The 22,740-nt window shown below is 32.5% G+C and overlaps 2 protein-coding genes across 2 annotated transcripts; both read right to left on the reverse strand.

Annotated features, from left to right (window-relative positions):
• Window positions 1–4,758: 4,758 nt before the first annotated feature.
• Window positions 4,759–11,916, reverse strand: LOC127289150 (uncharacterized). Its single transcript, XM_051316928.1, has one exon. The coding sequence runs from the start codon at window positions 10,750–10,752 to the stop codon at window positions 5,230–5,232; it is 5,523 nt and encodes a 1,840-aa protein (XP_051172885.1). The 5' UTR covers window positions 10,753–11,916; the 3' UTR covers window positions 4,759–5,229.
• A 1,824-nt stretch (window positions 11,917–13,740) lies between these two features.
• On the reverse strand, window positions 13,741–22,179 carry LOC127289149 (uncharacterized). The gene is made up of 2 exons (XM_051316927.1): window positions 21,060–22,179; window positions 13,741–16,242 (listed from the first exon to the last, which is right to left on the reverse strand). The coding sequence occupies exon 2, from the start codon at window positions 16,240–16,242 to the stop codon at window positions 14,224–14,226; it is 2,019 nt and encodes a 672-aa protein (XP_051172884.1). The 5' UTR covers window positions 21,060–22,179; the 3' UTR covers window positions 13,741–14,223.
• Between the last annotated feature and the right edge of the window lie 561 nt (window positions 22,180–22,740).

Here is a 22,740-nt window from a genome sequence, read left to right on the forward strand (position 1 = left end):
TAGCCAACCTGGCCACCCCGGACTTCTCCAGGGTGCCCATATTGATGACGAGCTTAGTGCGGACGTCCAGTCGACATGGACACTACATTAGCAGTGATCCCCGACCTCAGACACTCCACCACAACTAGCCTCCAAGTAGCTGGATAACAGGAGTCGCCACACTCCCAGCTGAAAATATTCACTTCTCATTGTCCATATAAATTGTAACTTAATTTTAGTGAGAAAAGAAAATAATTTTTTGTTTTTAAATTTTTCGTATTTTAGTAAATTTAGTGGAAAAATAATTTTCATTGAAAATTGAATTTTTAGGAATTTTTTTTGTCGGTTATTTTTAAACGTTATAAAATTTTAAGCTCCGCCCACTTCAACTGCTATGTTCACAGCAATGAGCTCTCTTAGCCGCATAACTATATATACTGATATAACCATCGTTTACTTTAAACATAATATTAATAATTACAAACTTAATTTAATACAAAAATCAAATCATTTATTCAATTCAATAGCATTTTTCTTCAATTTTCATTCATTTACCTAATAATTTTAACAATCTACAAAAGTGTGATGAGTGTGTATATAACGTATAAGTGTAGAGTTCCTCTTTAGGGAGGTTATAAAAAATACTAAATCAAAAGAATAAAGAAAAATTGAAAGGTTATTAAAATTAAAATGACAAGCAATAACATTGTTGAATAATTAAATCTATTAACATTGGAGAAATATAGAGTTTGGAGAAAAAATTAAAAAATAGAAATTAACCTTAAAAATTGATAAAAATAAATGCAGGAGCGTAGTAGCAGATTTTTTTTCCTTTAACCTAAAAGAATAATTTATTTTGATTATTATCATTTCATTTTTATATACAATCAATTTTCAAACATTTATAGCGCTAATTCTTTATTTATACGTCATTTGCAATCGAATCTCCACGTTTCAAGACTTCCTGATGTCAAAAAAATAGGTTTTAAAAAAATGTTTGTCTGTATGTATGTATGTAGACAAAAAAGTTGTCTCGAAGATAACTTGAGCAAATTTTAATAAATCGACCTCAAAATTGGTTTGCAGTTTAAGTGCACCAAAATTTCGCCTGAGTTCGTTGGGCAGACAATTTCGTAAAGAAACAACAAAATTATTCAAATTTTTAATTTTCAAAAATTTTCATTATTCAAAAAAAAAATTTTTTCAACTTTTTCAATTTTTTTTTGAAAAATGTGAGTCAAATGAAACACTTTTTTCCTTCAACATTTTTTAATTGGAGTGAAAACAACAAAGTTACACAATTTTTTATAATTTTAAATTTCCAAAAATTTTTATTTTTGAAAAAAAAAAATTTTTTCAATTTTTTTTTTTTTTAATATAAGACAAATGAAACACTTTTTTCCTTTAGCATTTTTTGATTCGAGTGAAAACAAGAAAGTTACTCATTTTTCTTAAAAAAAATGACAAACAAAAATGGGTGAAAAATGGGTAAAATGCAGGGCAAATTTACTTTATTTTTGAAGAAACTGTCCTTATTATCTATTATTACTGTTTAAATTACTTTGAAATAACACAAATATCATTAACATATTCATAATTTTTTCAAAATATTTAAATATTTTTTAATTTTTTTAAAAATTTTTAAATTAATATTTGCTTTTACATTCTCATCATAATGAGAAAGTATTACATTTGCCCGATTTTGACCAACCTCTAATTCATGTAAATCTCCACGTTTCAAGCCTTTCTGATGCCAAAAAAATAAGTTTTAAAAAAATGTCTGTCTGTATGTATGTCTGTAGACAAAAAAGTTGTCTCGACGATAACTTGAGCAAATTTTAATAAATCGACTTCAAATTTGGTTTGCACTTTAAGTGCACCAAAATTTCGCCTGAGTTCGTTGGGCAGACAATTTCGTTAAAACTAAATTAAGAAAATTTTTATTTTTCAAAAAAAAATTTTTTTTTCAATTTTTTTTCGAATGTTGTTAGAAGGTTATTGTATTTTATAATAATTTTGATTTGTTTTAATTATGAATTGACGAAAAAACTATTTAGGATAAGTATATATATTATTAGATAAATAATAATTAATAATTTTTACTTTGCTAAATGCTAAAATTGTATAGAAGTTTAAATTATTGAAATTTTTATTAATAATATTTTGGAAGGTTAAGTAAAATGGAATGAAAATTTTTTTTAATTGATGAAATTTTTTTAGTTTATGGATTTTTATTTATAATTAATATTTTGAAATTTTTGTTCCATTTATTTGACGATGATTAAATTTTTTATAATATATTTAATAATTATTATACGCAAATTTTATTACTATTAATTTCAATATTAGTAAATTTTTATTTATCTAAATTAATTTTATGATTATTTTTTTGTTGTATTTTATTATTATAATATTTAATATATTAATAGTTTAAAATTTTAATATTTATCTATTTTTTTTACTTTATTTTTTATGTAAGAGAAATTTACTTTTAATGAATTATATTTTTTAATGTTCAATTTTTTATCATTTTTATAAACTACAATTTTTTTTAACATAAACTAATGTAGTTATGAATATGTGTTTAATTGAAATCTGAAAAATATAGAATTTTCATATTTCATAATATTTTCCGTCGGTAATATATTATAATTATTATTATTATATTATATTCAATGAAAAAAAATTTTATTTGCAGCAAATAAATATTTATTTAGCTTTAAAACAATAAATTAAATTTGTTTCTAAATATAGTGCTGAAAGTCTATAGAATATACATATTATAAAGAAATATTTAAATGAACTTTTCTGTGCATACTTAGATGAATGATGCTTAAAAACCGATTAAAGTAAAATTATACTTTAGCTTATGGTATAATAGACCCTTTGAAAACCCTTTTCGCCATGCCTTTATATTTCAGAAAATTTAACAAAGCCCTTAAGAATGTAATAAAATTTTTATTGAATTATGAATCTATGTAAAACCAATTTGGGTTTTTCCTAATTCTATTTAAAAAAAATAAAATTAAATAAAATTAAAATTTAAAACAAATTTAACAAGCGCGCCTATAATTATTAAATTATAAATTAGTTACTATACATAGGAGTTGCACTATCAATAAAATAATAATAATAATAATAATAATAATAATAATAATATTAATAATAATATTAATCACAAGTAGCACTTAGTATTACCCGGTAATATTACTGTAATATTACGTGATACTTAGGAATAATAATAATAATAATAATACAATTAAGTAAATCAATCAAAAATAAAAAAAATTCAATTTACAGGGCAGAAAATTGTAATTTTTATTTACATACAACTTTTAATTGTTTAAAATGTTCAAAAATATATATTTGTATATAATATTAAGTGGCTGGCATAGTGGGGGCAATATTTTAGGTGGGGACATATTTTAGAGCGCATTGGAGGGGATATAATGGGCCCTATATAAGCCCCAATAGATTCCTACTCCTTCCATGTTGGTTCATTATTCGTCGATTCACCATGGGAAGAACATGGGTCCCTTGTTCTGTAGTTTAAATTTTCAAAATTCTAAGTTGTCATACAAAAGTTATTATTTTAAATGTTTAATTTTAAAACAGTGCATAATTTTTTATTTTTTTTTTAATTATTTTTTTAATAAAAAAAATTTTGCTTAATTAAAAATTTTAAAAGTGTAAGTTTTAATCTTTTCACCGATATACATACTATGGATCCTCTTGTAAGTTTATCATTCTTTATTATTTCGATGCTTATTCTCATTTTGAGAAGAAATTCTCACCTTCATCTATTACAAATTTCGCTACTATAAATGGTATGTTTTTAATTTCTTTTAATTCAAAATTTTAAAACAAATTCAAAATTCGGTACATTTTTTAATTTAAAAAAAATGTACCTAATTTTTTGATTGTTTTTTTTATGTTTTTTATTCCTTAGTTCAAATTCTTTTTGAATATTTCCTTGATTCTTTATTTTTATATTTTTCTGACATTATTGTGTTAATTTGAAATTCAACATTTTTGTAAATTAAAATTTTATTTCTTTTTGGAAATTTTAAATTTCTAATTTACAATATTTTTGTAAAAAGTCAAATAATCTTTATTTTTAATTTTTTGTAAATTTTTCCATCCTAAAAATTTTATTCGAACAAATATTGAACATAACGAATATAAATTTTTTATTTCCAAAGGAAATAATACTTTGGATTTTAGAATAATTTGGTACTTTTGCCATATATACATACATATAAATGTAAAACCCCGGCTTTTATTGAACATAACGAATATAAATTTTTTTTTCCGAAGGAAAAAGATACTTTGGATTTTAGAATAATTTGTATTTTTGCCATATAAATGTGCCCCGGCTATATGCAAATTTATTTTTATCCCCCTACCCTCGTTTTGAATATACTTCCCCAACTCTTGAGCAAAAAAAATTGCAAAAATTTAATCGACATTTTTAACTAAAATTTCATATTTTCTTTTAATGCATATCAAAAGTTTTAATCACGATTTTATAAATTTTAATTTAGGCTTGAAAAATGAATCCTTTGAAATTTTTTGAATTCATTTCATTTAAAGATTTAAATGAAAAAAATTTATTTCTATATAATCAAAAATCTTTGTTGTGTGAATATTGAACATAACGAGTATAAATTTTAAAACAAGAATGTTTTGGGGTTTTTATCGAAGCGCATTAGAAATAAATTGACACAACCAAGTATTTAATTATTGAAATATATAAAACACTGTTTATTCAAATGGATATTAAATTTTACACTATTGTAGAGTTTAAATTAGCAGGTAATAAATTATTGATCTGTATTGTACGTAACTTTAACAGTATTGAAAAGGAAGCGTCGCGTTTGTATTGTAAAGGAAGCGTCGCGTTTGTATTGTAATGAGTGGCTTTTACGGTTCGTCACGTCTTGACTCGTCAATGTCAAGATTTGTACTGTCTTTTGTGCCCCCCCGCAGTCGAGGTGTTGGCGTTGTTAGGCCCTTTTCGGCGCGTCCTCTAATCCTAGTCTCTGTGCGTAGGTACTGTAAGGGTCAGAAGTGAATTCTAATCTTGTTAGGTACAGTAAAGTCCAAAAACTGCCTATACTTTTCCTAATTCTTTTACTATTGATTTTATATATAACACAAATGTTTCTAAATCGTCGAATAACATACAAAATTACATATTGTCTATATGTGTCCACAACATTCCCCCTCCTGTATATCAATGTATATACATTAAAGGGTTTCTAGGACACATAGTTTGGCTGCTGAACGTTTTAGAATGCCTGTTGCTGTTAAAACGTCCGCCACTCGTACTCGGCCGTCTCTCCCTGGATAGACTGTCGTCACTCGCCCGCGTTTCCATTGGTTGCGCGGTGCGTTCTCGTCCCAAATGACAACCAGATCATTTACTTGTAAGTCTGGTCGTTCACGGTGCCACTTGGCGCGTCTGTTGATGGAAGGCAAATACTCTTTGATCCATCGTTTCCAAAATTGATCGGTAAGGCATTGAGAGTATCGCCATTGTCTGCGCAACGTTTCGGCACCTGTAACAGAAGGAGATAAACAAGGAGGGCCATGTGTTAATCGTACAGTTCCCGGTTGGACTCCGAGAAAGTCGTTAGGTGTTAGACTTCGTAGGTCACTCGGATCGTCAGAGACGTAAGTCAGTGGTCTGCTGTTGATGGAGTACTCAGCTTCTGCGAGGAGTGTTTGCAGGACCTCTTCGCGTGGTGCTCGTTCTTTAAGAGTGACGGCGAGAGTTCTCTTGACTGAACCGATCAGTCTCTCCCAGCATCCTCCCATGTGTGGACTCGCGGGTGGGATAAAATGCCACTCTATTTTTTCGGCTGAACTTTGTCGTAATATTTCATTTTTGTCCAGCTCTCGAACAGCTTTCTTCAATTCTTCACTGGCTCCTCGAAAATTTGTCCCGTTGTCAGAATATATCCTTTTCGGACTTCCTCGTCTCGCCATCATTCGTCGCAGGGCCATTAGCATGGAATCCGTGTCCAGTGAGGCGGCTATCTCAATGTGTACCGCTCTTACTGTCAGGCACGTGAACAAAACGCCATACCTTTTTTCTCGTCGCCGACCAATAGTTACAAGTAACGGTCCAAAATAATCGATGCCAGTGTTCGTGAAAGCAGCGATGTTGTCTTGTAGTCTCGGTTCCGGCAATGGTGCCATTCTGGGGATCATGGGCTTTTTTCTCAGAAGTGTGCACAGCCGACAGTCGTTCCACGATCGACGGACAGCGGTTCGAATTTTCGTTACCCAATAAAATTGTCGAAGATCGTTGACCACCCTCTCTCTTCCGTGATGACCCGTTTTCCAGTGATAATGTAAGATCAACAGTTTTATCAGGTGATTGTCACTGTCCAGAATAATCGGCTGAAAAGTCGACCCGTTCTTGTCTGTCACTCTTCCGTCTAATCGTATAAGTCCATCTTTAAAAACAGGGGAAAGTGAGAAAATCTTTGATGACGATGGAACTTGTTTTGTCGTTTGTAACCTCTGCCATTCTTCTGGGAAGCTTTCTTTCTGGGATTGTTTTAAAACAGTTTCTTCTGCTCGTTGAATTTCCGTGCCTGTGAGTTCCCACGTAGTATACGAGTCCGATTTTCTTTTACATCGGTCGATAAATCGTTGCACCCATGCCATGACACGTACTGTGTATAGCCACGTCAATGTTTTGCGGCTGCGTTGGATTTTTAAGGTTGATTCGACCGTAATAGCAAAACAACACTCCTTTCGCATCTCTGATGTCACATTTTCACTTTGTCCGTCCTGCGTTTTCTGTGCTGGCCATTCTGTCTCGGGTCTGTACAGAAAGTCCGGTCCTTGAAACCAACGGCTCGATTGGTCTAATTTTTCATCGATTTTGCTTCTCGTTGCCAAATCCGCGACGTTATCCTTGGTCGGAACCCATCTCCAGTCGGTAGGTGAGGTGATGTCTAAAATCTCCGCTATTCTGTGTGCCACGAATGGTAAATATTTCCGAGCGTCCGATTTTATCCAACTGAGAGCAGTCTGTGAATCCGACCAGAAGACAACTTTGTCAATGTTCAGATTATGTTCTTTTCTTACGAAGGCTGCCAGTCTGGCCGCCATTACTGCACTCTGTAGCTCCAGTCGCGGAACAGTCAGAAGTTTGATCGGTGCTACTCGCGTTTTCGACGTTACCAAGGTGACTCGAATCTCGTTCTCTCCTTCCATTCGCAGGTAGGCAGCTGCAGCAAACGCTTGCACGCTGGCGTCACAAAATACGTGCAGTTGTAATTCAGAAGTTTTTTCCATGCCATTCATATAGTGCCGTGGTATTCGTAGTTTTTCCGAACTCCGCAAGTCGTCCAGCCATTCGCTCCACAATTTTGCTATTCCGGCAGGTACTTCTTCGTCCCATTGCGTACCTTCCTTCCAGATATCTTGAAGCAAGATCTTCGCACGAATTGTTAGTGGGGATAACAGGCCCAATGGGTCGAACAGCGACATCAGTATTTTCAGCAATTGTCGTTTAGTGGGCGGTGTCTCGCCCGTCAGCAGCGTTTTTTCAAGTTTGGGAAATTTAACTGAGAAGAAAAGATTATCAGTCGATGGGGTCCAGTTTACACCTAACACTCGCGCATTACTTTCTTCGTTTAAAGAGAGATTCTTATTTAACGGTGCAAGGTACGCGGGATTCAATTTCTCTCGAACCTCAGCGGAATTTGTCATGATGTTCCGCATTTCGAAACCACCCATTTCGTGGACGTACATAACCTCACTTACTTTTTTAACTGTCTCCTCCACTGTGTCTTCGCTGTCGACGAAATCATCCATGTAGTGGTTCTCGACGATTGCTTTATACGCTCCCGGATATTTTTCGCGAAACTCCGCGGCGTTGCGGTTTTTTACTTCTTGAGCAATAAAGGGTGACGATACGGCCCCGAAAATCATAACTGCCATCTCCAGAGTTTCGATTTCTTGGGTATCGGGATTTCGCCACAAGAACCTTTGACTAGAGCAGTCTTGCTCTCGGATTCGGACTTGATGGAACATTTCCCTAAGGTCGCCACAGATGGCAATCCTTTTCTCGCGGAACTTAAAAAGTATACCAGGTAACGATTGTAGCAAGTCAGGTCCTTTTAGTAGCCGGTCGTTTAGGCTAACTCCGTGACTTTTCGCAGCTGCGTCGAAAACCATTCGAAGCTTGTCTGGTTTCTGGGGGTTGAAGGTCGCGAAGTGAGGCAAATACCAAGTAGTATCCGTGGTGTAGCGAGCTTGTTCGTCCGAAAGTTTCCGAGCGTAACCTTTTTCTACGTACGCTTGCATGTTAGCACTGTAACGCTTCCCGAATTCCGGTTCTTTAATCATTTTTCGTTCGATAGATAAAAGGCGTTTCACAGCAGTTTCACGGCTTGCTGGTAGGATTTCCTGAGATGTCTTCCACAGTAAGCCTGCCTCCCATCGTTTTCCCACTCGTTTCAGCGTCTCGTCTAAAACCTTTTGGGCTCGCTGATCTTCTTTGGTGTTTAGGTTTCTTGATGATGGAGAAACTCCAAATGATTCAGTCGTCCAGAAGTTGCGAACTGCATCATTCAAATCCTTGTCGTCATTTGAATGTTGAACAAAAAACAAACGGTCTTTGTCTGCCTTTTCGTAAGAATCTGGTCCGTGTATCATCCAGCCGAGGGGTGTCAACGTTGCGGCGGGTGTTCCCACTTTTCCTGTTACTTGTTGAATTATTTTCTTAAGATGTACATTATCTTCACCTATCATTATCGTGGGTTTCGCGTTTTCTAAATCCGGAATGTCGAGATCGCGTAAATACGGCCATTTATCTAAATTAACGTTCATTGTTTGCCCGGGCATTTGCATTTTCGTAGTGCGTACATTGTTTATTTTGTATACTTTCCCGTTTAAACCTTTAATTTCGAGGCTCACTTGTCGTGAAGAGTGGTCCTCGTTTGTCGTGTTGTCATACCACGAGGCAATCAGAGGTCGTCGCGGTCCTTGCAAGCTAAGTCTGTCCGCCATTTCCTCTGATATGAGTGATACCGTAGAGCCACCGTCCAGTAACGCAAACGTGTCAATTTCGCGGTCAGGTCCTCTCAACGTCACGGGGAGGATTCGCAGGTAAACGCGTCGCGCACTTTTGTTCGTAAAGGTGACTTGTTCCACGCTGTTGTGTACCGAACTTTCGCTTCTTGTTTCAGACGTATCCGTTGGCTTTTCATTCCCCTTTTCCCTTTTTTTATAAAAATCGTTGTGTAGAGACGTGTGGTGTCTGAGTCTACATCCCTGTCGTTTGCATCGTCCTCGAGTACACTTTCGAATGCTGTGTTCTGACGACAGACATCCAAAACAAACCCCTTTTTCTCTGACCCATTTCCACCTATCATCAACAGACATTTTTTTATATCCACTACAAGCGTCGGTCGAATGCGAATTATTGTTACAAAAATTACATTTCTTCTGCTCACCGTCGACGTTTTCGTTACAAGAATAAACTCGCTTTTGATTCTTATCCTTCTCGATTGACGGTTGGTAGATCGCGCTCGCCGCTTCCGCTTCTTCCGTTATCCAATTCGCGAAACAAACTAGGTTGGTACCATCCTTGTCTCTCGCGACCCTTTTACCCCAGTTCATTCTTGACGTCGCGGGTAGTTTGTTCACTAATTGTCGGATTAAAAGTGGATTTGTGAGGTAAGCCGGCTGATCTAAAGATTCAATTGTTGCCACCAAATTTGTAACGTTTTCCGCGAACCGAATCATTGTTAGTGGTTGATCGTCCTTAACATTTGAAGTATTTGTTACTTTATTCATAATATCTTCAATTATGTATTCGGCTCTACCAAATCGCCGTCTTAGTACATCCATTACGCGTTCTACATTTGTCGTCATTATTAGAGCTCGCACGGCCTCTAAGGCATCTCCTTGTAGGCATTTTTGCAACCGAAGCATATTTTCAGCCGACGAGAACCCGCACGCTTCCGTCGTCTGGTAAAACATTCGTTCAAATAAAATCCAGTCGGTTGTAGATCCTTTGAAAATCGGCAAATCCTTCCCGATGGCTTGTCGAGCCATATACGTATTATTTACGGGGGGAGTATTAACATTTAAACCTTTTCCGTTTGCTTTCGGACGCGTTCCGGTGAATTCTGAATGTCGCTTGAATTCTCGCGCGACTGGTATGTCATCTTGTGTGTTTTCACGTTGTAACCAATCCGCGACTTTTAACTGGCTTGAGGTTATTGTTTTTACCGAACGCTCACTCGCATTAGAATTCAATGATCGCATTTTTTGTCCGTCATCATCATTTAATTTCGATTCTTCGAGGCGCGCGCGTAATTCGATTATTCGTCGTTCGCGCTCCGCTTGCTGTTGTTCCAATTCCGCCAACTCTTCTTGTTTTCGCAATTCAATTTCCAGTTGTCTGCTCTCTCTTGTTTGAGAGTTGCTGGAATGTCGCGAAATTACAGACGGCGTTCGCATATTCCCCGATGTAACGGAGGGTGGTGCCCCCGTGGGTGTTCTCCCGGATCGCGACGATAAAGCGCTAGGAATTGAATATTTTGAACCGTGACGAGACGCGGGTCGGTTAACACTTACGTGAATTTTAAGGTTTGGATCATACCTAGGGGGTGGGACCCCCTTGTTTTCCCTTTCGCTTCGTCTTAACGGGGTGGGGTTTTCCCCTCCGGTATTGCTGATATCAGTATCCCGCGACGCACCATCCCTTCTCTGTGGCACGCCTGGTGGTGGGGTGTGCATCATTTTGTGTACTACACTACGAGAACTGTCTGTCACTCGCACTATAGTCTACTGTCCCTAGTCCGTACGCACTGTACTGCTGTCTGCAGGTAGTATGTACCTTTCACTTTAGCACTAGTGTGCGTGTAGCACAGCTCTGTCTGATCACTGCACTAACACTTACACCTTTCGCACTGTCCGTGTCTCTCTTACGACGCGCACTACTTAAGTTGTCCCTGTCACTGTCTGTAACGCGGTGCAACTGTATTAGTGACGCTACTTCTATGCACTGTCTGTACACTCCACTACTACACTCATAGACGCGACGCTGCGCTTGGCTTCGCTTGGCTATGATGCTACGTCACGAGCGTCCTTTTCTATACGCTCAAAACCCGCATCTTTACGCGTAGCATACACGGTCACATATGTTAAGTCGTCACAGTAGACCGCAGACACGTACGCGAGGGATCCACCGCGTGAGGATCCGGCTCGAAGGACCAATGTTTTGGGGTTTTTATCGAAGCGCATTAGAAATAAATTGACACAACCAAGTATTTAATTATTGAAATATATAAAACACTGTTTATTCAAATGGATATTAAATTTTACACTATTGTAGAGTTTAAATTAGCAGGTAATAAATTATTGATCTGTATTGTACGTAACTTTAACAGTATTGAAAAGGAAGCGTCGCGTTTGTATTGTAAAGGAAGCGTCGCGTTTGTATTGTAATGAGTGGCTTTTACGGTTCGTCACGTCTTGACTCGTCAATGTCAAGATTTGTACTGTCTTTTGTGCCCCCCCGCAGTCGAGGTGTTGGCGTTGTTAGGCCCTTTTCGGCGCGTCCTCTAATCCTAGTCTCTGTGCGTAGGTACTGTAAGGGTCAGAAGTGAATTCTAATCTTGTTAGGTACAGTAAAGTCCAAAAACTGCCTATACTTTTCCTAATTCTTTTACTATTGATTTTATATATAACACAAATGTTTCTAAATCGTCGAATAACATACAAAATTACATATTGTCTATATGTGTCCACAACAAAGAAGAAACAAGTGCTTTTGCATTTTTATTAGAAAATATAGTTGTGTATAGCTATATGGATTCATTTGATTCTTGTGTTAGAGTTGCTAGTTTTAAAAATATAGTTGAAAAACCGTATGAAAATGAATACGGTTCTTGGTAATTCATTGAATAATTAAATTTCATAATGCTGTAATGAATAGAAGACATTGAAACTTAATAGAGGATTAAATGATCTTACTTTGTTACATAGATACTTTTTATTCTTTTCTTTAAATTCATTTTTCCATCAATGTATTCTATTATAAAGAAATGGTTAAAAAAAATTTTAATATGGCAAAAAGTCCGTTAATTAACATTTTGTTCCGTTCTAAATATCGACGGTCGGTAACTATTCGCTAGGTAAAACAGTTTCTTATTTTTTTTTGTTTAAATTGAAAATTGAAAATCTACTTGTAAAAAAATAAAATAAAATTATAAAATACTAAATGAACATTTTTCGTTGAGAATGGACAAAAAAACAATTAAGTTTAAAATGCTAATTCTTAATAGAAGGAAAACATAAAATATATTTATAATAATATAATAAAAAAATAGTATATAAATATTATTATAAATTATTAATATAAATATATTTTTTAAATATATTTAAAATTTTAATAAAAGCGTTTAGGCAATTAGTTTATTAAAACATTTAACAATAGTAAATTAAATTAATTATTTAATTTACTAAATTATTTTATTTATTTATTTATTTATTTAAGAAAAAACGAAATTTGAAATTATAATTTTCATTTATTTCACCTACATAATCGAGATCATTTTTTAAATGTAATTGAATAAATAATTAAAATAAAAAAAAACTATCATAGGATTTTTATAATAATAGCCAAAATTTGGTTATTCAAAATTTAATTCATATACATTAACTAACCAGTAAAAGCTACTTGGGGAAAAAAAACTCAATATCTAGCTGTGAGAGATCTGAAAAGTCGATAATTTCGAAAATTTTCAAAAAAGGATAAAATTGGTCCTAATTTTTGAAAATGACTTAGTAAGTAATCAGAATGGCGGATGAGTTTACCAATATATGCTAAAACTGACGGTTAAAATTAATTAAAAATCCGATTGATAGTAAATTTTTTTGAAATAAGAAAACAAAATTTTTTTAAAAAATATAATTAAAAAAATGTTTCTTAACGAATATTATTAATTTCAAATACTGACAAAAAAATATATCTCGATTATAACATAAAAAGAATATTGGAAATTTTAATTTTTAAACTTCTGTAATTGTACATTTAAATAAAAAATACAAATTATGTTTCTTTAAAAATCAATAGTAAAATTCAAAAATAAAATTTTGAATTTTACAATCATTTTGAATTTTGTTATTTTCTAACCTAATTATAAATTAATTTTGCTTAAACATTTTTTATTTTCCTTCTATTTAGAAAAAAGTAATTAAAATAACATTAAATTTTATTGATTTTACAATTAGTTATAAAAAAAAATTTAATTTTCTAAATTGGCCATTCTGATATATTTACAACTTTTTTATTTTAGCAAAAAAAAAATAGGAAACATAATATAATTTTTAATATAATCTAATTTTTTTAATGATTTCAAAAGAATACATTGATGAATGAGAATTTAAACTAATCATAATCACTCGGACCTTTTGGTATCTAAAACCAAAAAAGCTTTATCCGATTCCCTAAGCCAAATGTTATAAATGACAATATAATTATTAGCTTTGGTTTTATTGTTATGTCATATTTGTTAAAAAATTTAAATAATTTTTAATTTTACCTAAACTGAACTTATAATTATTCCCTATTCTAATTCCTCAATTTAACTTAGCTAAATTAACTAAGTTGGGGAGAGGTTTATTAAATGAATGATTAAAAAATACAATATGCATGTATTATATATGTATATATCTTTGATAAATAAAAAACTAATGTTGGATTCCAAATAATAAATTCACAGATTTTTATTTAAAACTTTCTTTAATAATTTGGGAGTCCTTCTCCGAAAGCAGTCACGACTAAATCTGGCTTTTGAAGATTACATGTTGCTTATATATTAACGAAGAAGAAAGAAAAGATAAAAATATGACTAAGTTCTAGTCCTTACAAAGTTCAATATACATAGATAAAAATATGACTAAGTCCTAGTCCTGTAGATAGATCATGATGACTCAATACTTATAAACTTTGTCTTTTTAGAAAGTAAAAAAATAGAAATGAATTTGATTGTGAGAAAGACTCCTATAAAGTTAATATTACAATTTAAAAATACATAGATATATAACATCTCCCTCTTTTAGATTGAAGACGCAAGTGTTCAAATCTCTAGTAAAAAATATTTATTATTTATTTATTATTATATATATATATTTTTTTTTATTATTATTATTATTTTTTTTTTATTTTATTTATATTATAGGCATTACAAAAATTACAAGTTGAAATTATATTGGTGTAGTGCTTCTACGAGATTTTATTTTTGATGTAGATGGTGAGTGTAGAATTGGAATTGATGTAAAATCATCGATTTCTTCTGCTATGCTCATCCTTCCGGCTTGCTCGATGTCCTCGCAGGAATTTCTTTTTGAATACACTACAACCTCCTTTGTGTGGAGATTAGAGTCAAAATTACAGTTGACAAAATTCTTTATGGTAGGTGGCAAAATTTGTCCCGTTGCTGGGTCTGCAGTGAAACAACACCATTTTTTAATCCAACGGAGACATCCGCACCATCGGCAACAGTTACTGATTATAAATAGCAAAATGATTGATCCAATCATTGCTAAAACAATTGTATACCACTTGGTATGGGTAACAATGAATGGTTCATTTATATGTTTATTGATAATTTCGTCAAGTTCATTTAATTTTTTATTTGAATATGTGAGGTCTGAGAGATCGATATTAGTTAGATGTATTGGTTTCAAAGGAATCGATTCTATATGTTTAATATCTACATTTCTGATACAACAATCATCTTGAATTATGGTGATATTTGGTATGTGAAAAGTTATGTTTGTATCAGCGAAGTTAGTCGTTTCTAATGCGTAACGATTGGTATAACCCTTGCAGTGATCTTGTAACTTAAGTAGACCTGTCTGATAAAGGATGACGTCAGTTATTTCTTCTTTTGAGTTGCTACAGATGATTGTAAGTGTTGTTGGCCTCTGGAGTACGTAGAACCATTGATTATATCCTGCGTATTTCCAAGTTTCGATGATAGCCTTTGTAGTTTTAATTTGGCAATCGTCGGGTAGTTGATTAGTATGGGGTAGCAGCAGTCTGACTTCGCACTCAGGTTGATCTGTTACTTGTGTGACGTGTGCGTCGAAACAAACGTACTTTCCCTTCAAATACTCGATACAATCCGACAATTTTTCCAAGGAAAGGAATTGGAGTTTTGATTGGGATAATAAGAGATGTTGATATTTAGGAACAATGTAGGAAAATATTGAAGAATTTGAGTGTTGAATTGGAAGTGGGATTAAATGATAAAGATCAAAATACATTTTTGATATCAGTGGAACTTGTATACTAAAAATAGTTATTTTACTAGTGTGGAATACATCTACTTTCAATAATTTATATAACATAGGAAAATGTTTTTCATCTGGAGTAATTAATAATTCGTATTCTCCATGATATTTATTTAATTCTTCTAATAAGACATTAGGGGTGATTATTAATGGAGATAAAATATTATATTTGGCTAAATTTATCGCATCTATATATTCACTATAATCTCTGGAAATTTTATTTGATAATTCCAGTATTGTTGATGTTTGAAATGTGATTAATGTCTCTAATTGTAAAACTGATGTTTCGATATTAGTATTGGACATGAAATTATTAATCTTTTCTGAATTAGAATTTAATATTTCTTCTTGACTTTTTAAAGAGTATAAGGAATTATTAAAATTTTTGATAGTATTAGAAACAACTTGTATTTGAGATTTCAGAAGAGTTTTTACTTGGATATTATCATTTATTAATTTATGAATATTTTCGGAATAATATTCTGCATCATCGGCATCGGGTATACCGAATAACCAATTGACTGCATAAGAAACACCGTTCATTAAACCACGACGTTGACGTATTGATAATTGAGTAGTCAATTGCTGAAGAATCTCATTTTTTCTATTTATTTCATTTATTAACTCGAATATTAACCGTACAGCTCTTTCACAATGAAAACTAACATGTCCTCGCGCATAAGGCGCATCTGATAATTTTTTACAAAGATATTGACTTTGAATTGCATTATTAACCACTATTATGCGAGCATCATTTAGATGTGTAAAATTAATGTGGGCTAAGAGTGTTAGTTTAGAATTTGATATCTTGGCTATTCCCTTTTTATCATAAAGAATTCCGCTTGTATGATTTAATGGTGTGTTTGTGTAGGGTAAACTAAGGATGAGTTTTGGAAGTAGAAGGGAAAGAAAGATTGTCAATTTCATCTGGAAAATAATGTTGTAAAAGGTTAGTATGGTATGTAATTTCTCTTTTTCCTATTTGTACGCCTACAGTTTGATTATCATAAACTTTTGTTACTTTGTAGGGTCCTTTTACTCGAGGGGTTAATTTTTTACTCAGTCCAATTGTACTTTGTTTATTTAAAACACAAACGAGATCATTAACATCGAAAGTTTTGGGATTACTTTTCTTGTCGTAATTATTCTTGCTATTTGTTTTTGATTTTATTATATTTTCTCTAGCAATTTTAAATGAAACATTTAGCTTGTTTTTTAAAGCGCGAACATAATCATCATAAGAGTAATGAAATTTAGGCTCTTGTGTGATTGATGAAGGCAAGTACGCTTTTGATCCGAAAAGAAGTTCGTATGGCGTGGAATTAGTAGATTTGTGAGTTGACGTATTGTAGCTAAACATTGCAAATGGTAAGTACTCGTCCCAGTCTGTTTGGTCGTGTTTGACATAGTGTTTTAGATAATCTTTTAAAGTGAGATGGGATCGTTCTAGTGCACCGTTTGTTTGCGGGTGATAAGGTGTAGTCGACAAATGTTTAGTTTTGAAAAGATCACTCAATTCTTTTACAAGTTTAGACATGAATTCTCTACCTTGATCAGAAAGAAAACTTTGGGGAATGCCAAAATTAGTAAAGATTGTAACTAAAGTTTTAGCAATTGTTGAAGCTTCATGTTCGGGTATCGCAAAAGCAAGAGAGAATTTAGTCAAATCGTCTTGAGATGTCAAAATGAATCTGTTACCTGATTCTGTCAAAGGCAAAGGACCTACGATATCGATAGCTAATCGTTCAAATGGTTTGCTAGCGGTGGTTGTAATTTCCATCGGTTGTTTGGTTGGTTTGAAATTAGTTTTATTCATTTGACACGAATGGCAAGTTTTTATACATTTTCGAATATCAGCCTTCATGTTTGGCCAATAATAATTTTCTTTTATTTTGGAATAAGTTCTGTTAAATCCGAAATGTCCAGCTAACTTACTACAATGATTTTCCTCAAAAATTATTTTTATATCATTACGATCTTTAGGGATGATTCTAGAGATGTTAAAAATTTTGATTTTATTTTCAGGAAAAATAAATTTTAACATTTCATTTAAATAATTTTGTTTAATGTTTGGACTTTTGTTCGGCGGAACTAAAATGAAATTTTGTGTACCTATTTCCATTCTTAATCGTTTTAAAGTTTCGAAAACATTTTTATATTCCAATTTTTCAAAGTGCAGATTTTTTGGATAAAGCAAAAAGAATGTTTGTGATTCATTCCATTATCTGAAGAGATCGTTTTAGTCATATCAAATTGAGAAGTCAAATACTCGGAGTATTGATTTACTGTATCTAAGTCTTGGGACCAAAATAACACGACAGGTTCTCGTAACTTGTCTAATGGATTGTTTTCTCTATCAAATTCTATAATTTCCATATTCATATAATGGAATTTTACGAAATCTTGAAATTTTTTGTCATTACTATTAATTGCATTAATTTGAAATATAACTTCGGTTTTGTCATTTTTTTCAGAATTAGGCAAAAGTCTGGAAAGTCCGTCAGCGTTAGAGTTGATTCTGCCAGGTTTATATTTGATAACATATTGGTATTCGTTTAACCTAAGTCCCCATCTAACGAGTTTTGAAGATGGATTTTTGCAGTTAAAGAGCCATTGCAACGGCCTGTGATCGGTGTAAATCGTGAAAAGTTTACCGTAAAGATAAGGTCGAAAATTTTCAATTGTACAGATAACGGCTAAGAGTTCTTTTTCCGTTGTCGAGTAATTTTCTTCCGATTTATTTAATGTTCTTGAATAGTATGCGACGGGAAGATCATTAGAGTCTTTTAATTGAGATAGGATTCCTCCAATGCCCACGTTAGAGGCATCGGTGGTCACTATAAAAGGTTCTGAAAAAGATGGGTATTGCAACAATGGTTTTTTCATTAAAATTTCCTTTAATTCTTGGAAGGCTTTTTGTTGAGCGTCTGACCACATGAATATAGAATCTTTTTTTAACAATAGCGTTAATGGCTTTGCGATGGTCGCGAAATCTTTAACAAATTTTCTATAATATCCGACCATGCCTAGAAAAATTTTTATGTGCTTCACATTATTAGGACATGGCATTGTTTGTATTGCCTCTATTTTTCGCGGATTTGGTTTTACACCATCTTTTGTTATCACGTGACCTAAATATTCACATGATTGTCTCATGAATTCGCACTTGTCAGGTTGAAGTTGCAATTGATTATCGCGAAGTCTTTGAAAGACATTGATTAATTTATTTTTGTGATCTTCGAGGGATGACCCGTATATAACGATATCATCGAGATAAACAAAACATTGATTTTTATTTAAACCTATAAGAATTGAATTCATCAGTCTTTGGAAGTATGCAGGAGCATTTTTTAAACCGAAGGGCATTCGCGTAAATTCATAATGCCCATCTGATGTGGAAAAAGCTGTTTTGGCAGCGTCTGCTGCGTTCATTGGAACTTGGTGAAATCCATTAGCTAAATCTAATGTTGTAAAATATTGAGAATGACCTAATTGATCTAATATATCATCAATATGAGGCATCGGGAATGCATCACCGATTGTTATATCATTTAGATTTCGATAGTCTATTACTACGCGCCATTTACGCTCACCAGATGCATCTAATTTTTTTGGAACTACCCAGAGTGGACTTGACCATGGACTCATAGATGGTCTTATAATATCTTGTTTAAGCATTTTATCTATTTGTTTACTAACCTCAGCTTTATGTACTTCGGGATATCTATAACTTTTGACGTGTATAGGAATATCGTTGACCGTTCGAATGTCGCAAGTTATGGCATTTGTTTTAGTTAAATAATCTCCTGGTAAATAAAAAATATCTTCGAAATTTTCACAAATTGATTTTACAGAAAGTTTTTCTTCGTGATTTAAGTGATCGAGTCTTAAAGATTGATTTAGGATTTTTAATCTTTCTGAATTATTAGTTTTTTTGTTTAAATTATAAATAGGAATCGTATCGACTTTATTTTCATTGGGCGGAATTGGTTCTACCGCTAATTTAGGAGTTGGAATTATTTTTCTTTCATTCGATGCATTAATAATAGTTATTAATGCTTGATTTTCTTTTGAGATTTTTACAATTGCGTTAGGAATTAGTAAATTTTTTTCTTTATTTAGAGTTTGGGATTTTATTATCCCTTCATGAAGATTTAGTGGATTTATGATATTCGCGAGAATGACAGTTTCAGTTCTGGCATTGACTGAAACTTGAGATTTGACGAGTTGAGGCGTATTTTGATAAAGAGGTATCGCTACTGGAAACGCCTTGATTGAGATTGTAGATTTATCATAATCGATTTGACTCTTTTGGTCATTGAAGAAATCATGCCCTAATAAACCGTCAAATGGAATATTTGTTAAATTGTTTATTAAGTGGAATTTAGCATAAATAGAATTTTTGTAGAGTTGCAATTGAATTTCGATTTCGCCTAGAGTTTTGAGAGGTGCTGAAGGAGAGATACCGTTCAAGGTAATTGATTTAGAATTTATAATGTCATAATTTTTGAGACTCGTAGTTTTTATCAATGAAATAGAAGCACCTGTGTCAATTAAAAATTTTAGGGTTTTATCACAAGAATTAGCAGATGGCGATTTTATTAACACGTATGTTAAGTCGTTAGTGTCAAGTAAAATATTTGATCGTAAAAACGTGTTGAAAGTTTGACCGGTTTGGTCAGAATTTGAGGTTGAAGGAATTGCAACGTCGTTATTAGAATGATTTTCATTGTTAGTATTAATTTGAGATGCTTGTTGTTGAAAATTAATACTTTGATTGATAGGTCGATTATTTGAATTTGAATTTTTATTGCGATTTTGATTTACCCATTGTCTTTTTCTACATTCTTCTATAGCGTGACCGGGCCTTTTACAATATTTACAAAATAAATTTAATTTATTTGAATTAGATTCAGATGAACGTTGATTCGTTCCGTTAAATGAAGAATTTACATGATTTATTAATTTGCTTTGAGAGGACCTATTGTTTTTATTTTTATGATAGCAATCTTTAGCTAAATGGTTAGTTTTATGACAAATGTGACATTTTTGAGAAGAAAAATTGATTTTCATGCCTAGAGCTTTTTCTTCTGCTGTAGCAGCAGTGAGAGCGCTGTTTAAAGTTTTAAATTCGCGATATCTTAACATTTGAGAGATTTGTGGATGTGTATGATAAATAAAACGATTCAAAGTCATGTCGTTAATCATAGCAATTCTACCTTTTAAAATATCTTTATTAGTTTCAGTGGTATGAATTACGGCTAAGATTCTTGATGAGAGATCTTCTAATTTTTGATAATAAAAAGATACACTTTCATTTGGTCTTTGTTTAATATTATTGAGTTCTTCAAGCAATTGATCTAATGATCTTTTGTCTTGATACAAATTGAGTAACAATTCTGAAATCTCCTCCCAAGTGGTGAGATTACAGTGAATATCTATTTGCTCTCGGGCTTTACCGATTATTTTACTTTTTACATATAATAAAAGGGGTGTTTTTTGATTTTCCTTAGCTATTTCGAACACTGAATCTACTTGTTTAACAAAGCTTCTAATTTTGAATCTATCTCCATCAAAATTGTCAGGTAATAATTTAGTAAGAAATTCAAGTGATACTGAATTAATTACAGCACTTTGATCTGGATCAGGCATTTTTCTTTTCTTTTAGGAATTTGAAGGAATGAATTTGAAAGAATTGAGAAAAAGTCGGAATACAATCGAATATTAAAAGTGTCAGTACTTACGTTGAAGATTCTCTGGTGATGGAGTTGCTAATTCCAAGATGTCAACCTGAGAATGTTGTTTCTGTTGTTGGAGTTGCTAATTCCAAGATGTCAACTTGATAATGTTGTCCCTGTTGTTGGAGTTGCTAATTCCAAGATGTCAACCTGGGAAATGTCGTCCCTTCTGTTGGAGTTGCTAGTTCCAATACGGCAGTCGGAAGTTCACTTTTTTTTGTTGCTGACTCGTTCGTGGACCGAATTTTAACAATTAAAATTGTCACTCGTTTTTAGGATGGAGTTGCTAGTTCCAAGAATCACTAATATAGAGTATCGGACCAATCCGTATCCTCGTCGCCAAAAATTATGTTGGATTCCAAATAATAAATTCACAGATTTTTATTTAAAACTTTCTTTAATAATTTGGGAGTCCTTCTCCGAAAGCAGTCACGACTAAATCTGGCTTTTGAAGATTACATGTTGCTTATATATTAACGAAGAAGAAAGAAAAGATAAAAATATGACTAAGTTCTAGTCCTTACAAAGTTCAATATACATAGATAAAAATATGACTAAGTCCTAGTCCTGTAGATAGATCATGATGACTCAATACTTATAAACTTTGTCTTTTTAGAAAGTAAAAAAATAGAAATGAATTTGATTGTGAGAAAGACTCCTATAAAGTTAATATTACAATTTAAAAATACATAGATATATAACACTAATGATATTAATAATATTTACATATACAAAAAAATTTGGCTTCTAATATGGATAATTTTTATTCCTTTTAATACCCAAACAATTTTGGGCTACATTTAACATCCGCAGACCCCAAAAATTTATTTAAATGAATTGTTAAACTTTTACAATGAATCCGTAGACTTAATTGTTTCTGGTTTTCCCTCGCAAATGGTGCTAATTTCAATCGGAAATTCGGGTATTAAAATATACTGATTTTCTGCATACATAGGAATAAATATTAATTCTTGAACGTGAAACATAGAGATATGACAAATCTCACTATCTAACAGTTTAATGCGTGAACGGAATAATTCACTTTCGCAGGAGTGAATTTCATTTAAAAAATAAGAAGGTTGTGTTCGTTTACAAATTCTTGTTTTTTCCTACTCGTTTACATGTTTTTATTAAAGTTTTCTCGCTTGGTACATAAAAACTGTTTTCTTGATTAATTAAGATAAATAAATTATCCGTAGATAATTTATTATTTATTTATTAATAAAGAATTAATAATTTTATTGTTTTATTAATTAATGGATAACAATTTATTCGTAAATAATTATTATTTATTTTATTTATGAGGTTTTAATTACGTCACGTTCTAACATTGTAGAGTTAGATACGTGTTTCTTTTTACAAGTCAAAATTAACACATTAACTATATTAATTTCGAATTCTTCAGAACATTCGTGGCATAATGCAATTGCTTTTGTATAAGCATTTTGAATTTGAACTAATCTACTCTCGATACTGCTAGTGTCTACTCCTATAATTAATTTCCACGTTTGATGGTAAAGGCTTGTAGTACCCAAGTTTTCTATGAATACTAGAGTGTTCGTAATAGGTTGAAAAATCACGTTGGGCCATTCCAATCGGGAATAAGCTTGGTGATTGAGGATCGAGAAATTTGTCCTTCAAAAAGAGAAAGCTAGAAACCTGCCCTTTTCCTAGAAAAACATCTTTT

Source organism: Leptopilina boulardi, unplaced genomic scaffold, assembly GCF_019393585.1.
Source record: "Leptopilina boulardi isolate dan_hultmark-lab unplaced genomic scaffold, ZJU_Lbou_2.1 LbouV2_4, whole genome shotgun sequence".
Taxonomy (NCBI): domain Eukaryota; kingdom Metazoa; phylum Arthropoda; class Insecta; order Hymenoptera; family Figitidae; genus Leptopilina; species Leptopilina boulardi.

What these genes read in the sequence shown, in the direction of transcription:
- LOC127289150 (XM_051316928.1), bottom strand. Translation starts at nt 10,752, where the DNA reads ATGATGCACACCCCACCACCAGGCGTGCCACAGAGAAGGGATGGTGCG.
- LOC127289149 (XM_051316927.1), bottom strand. Translation starts at nt 16,242, where the DNA reads ATGAAATTGACAATCTTTCTTTCCCTTCTACTTCCAAAACTCATCCTT.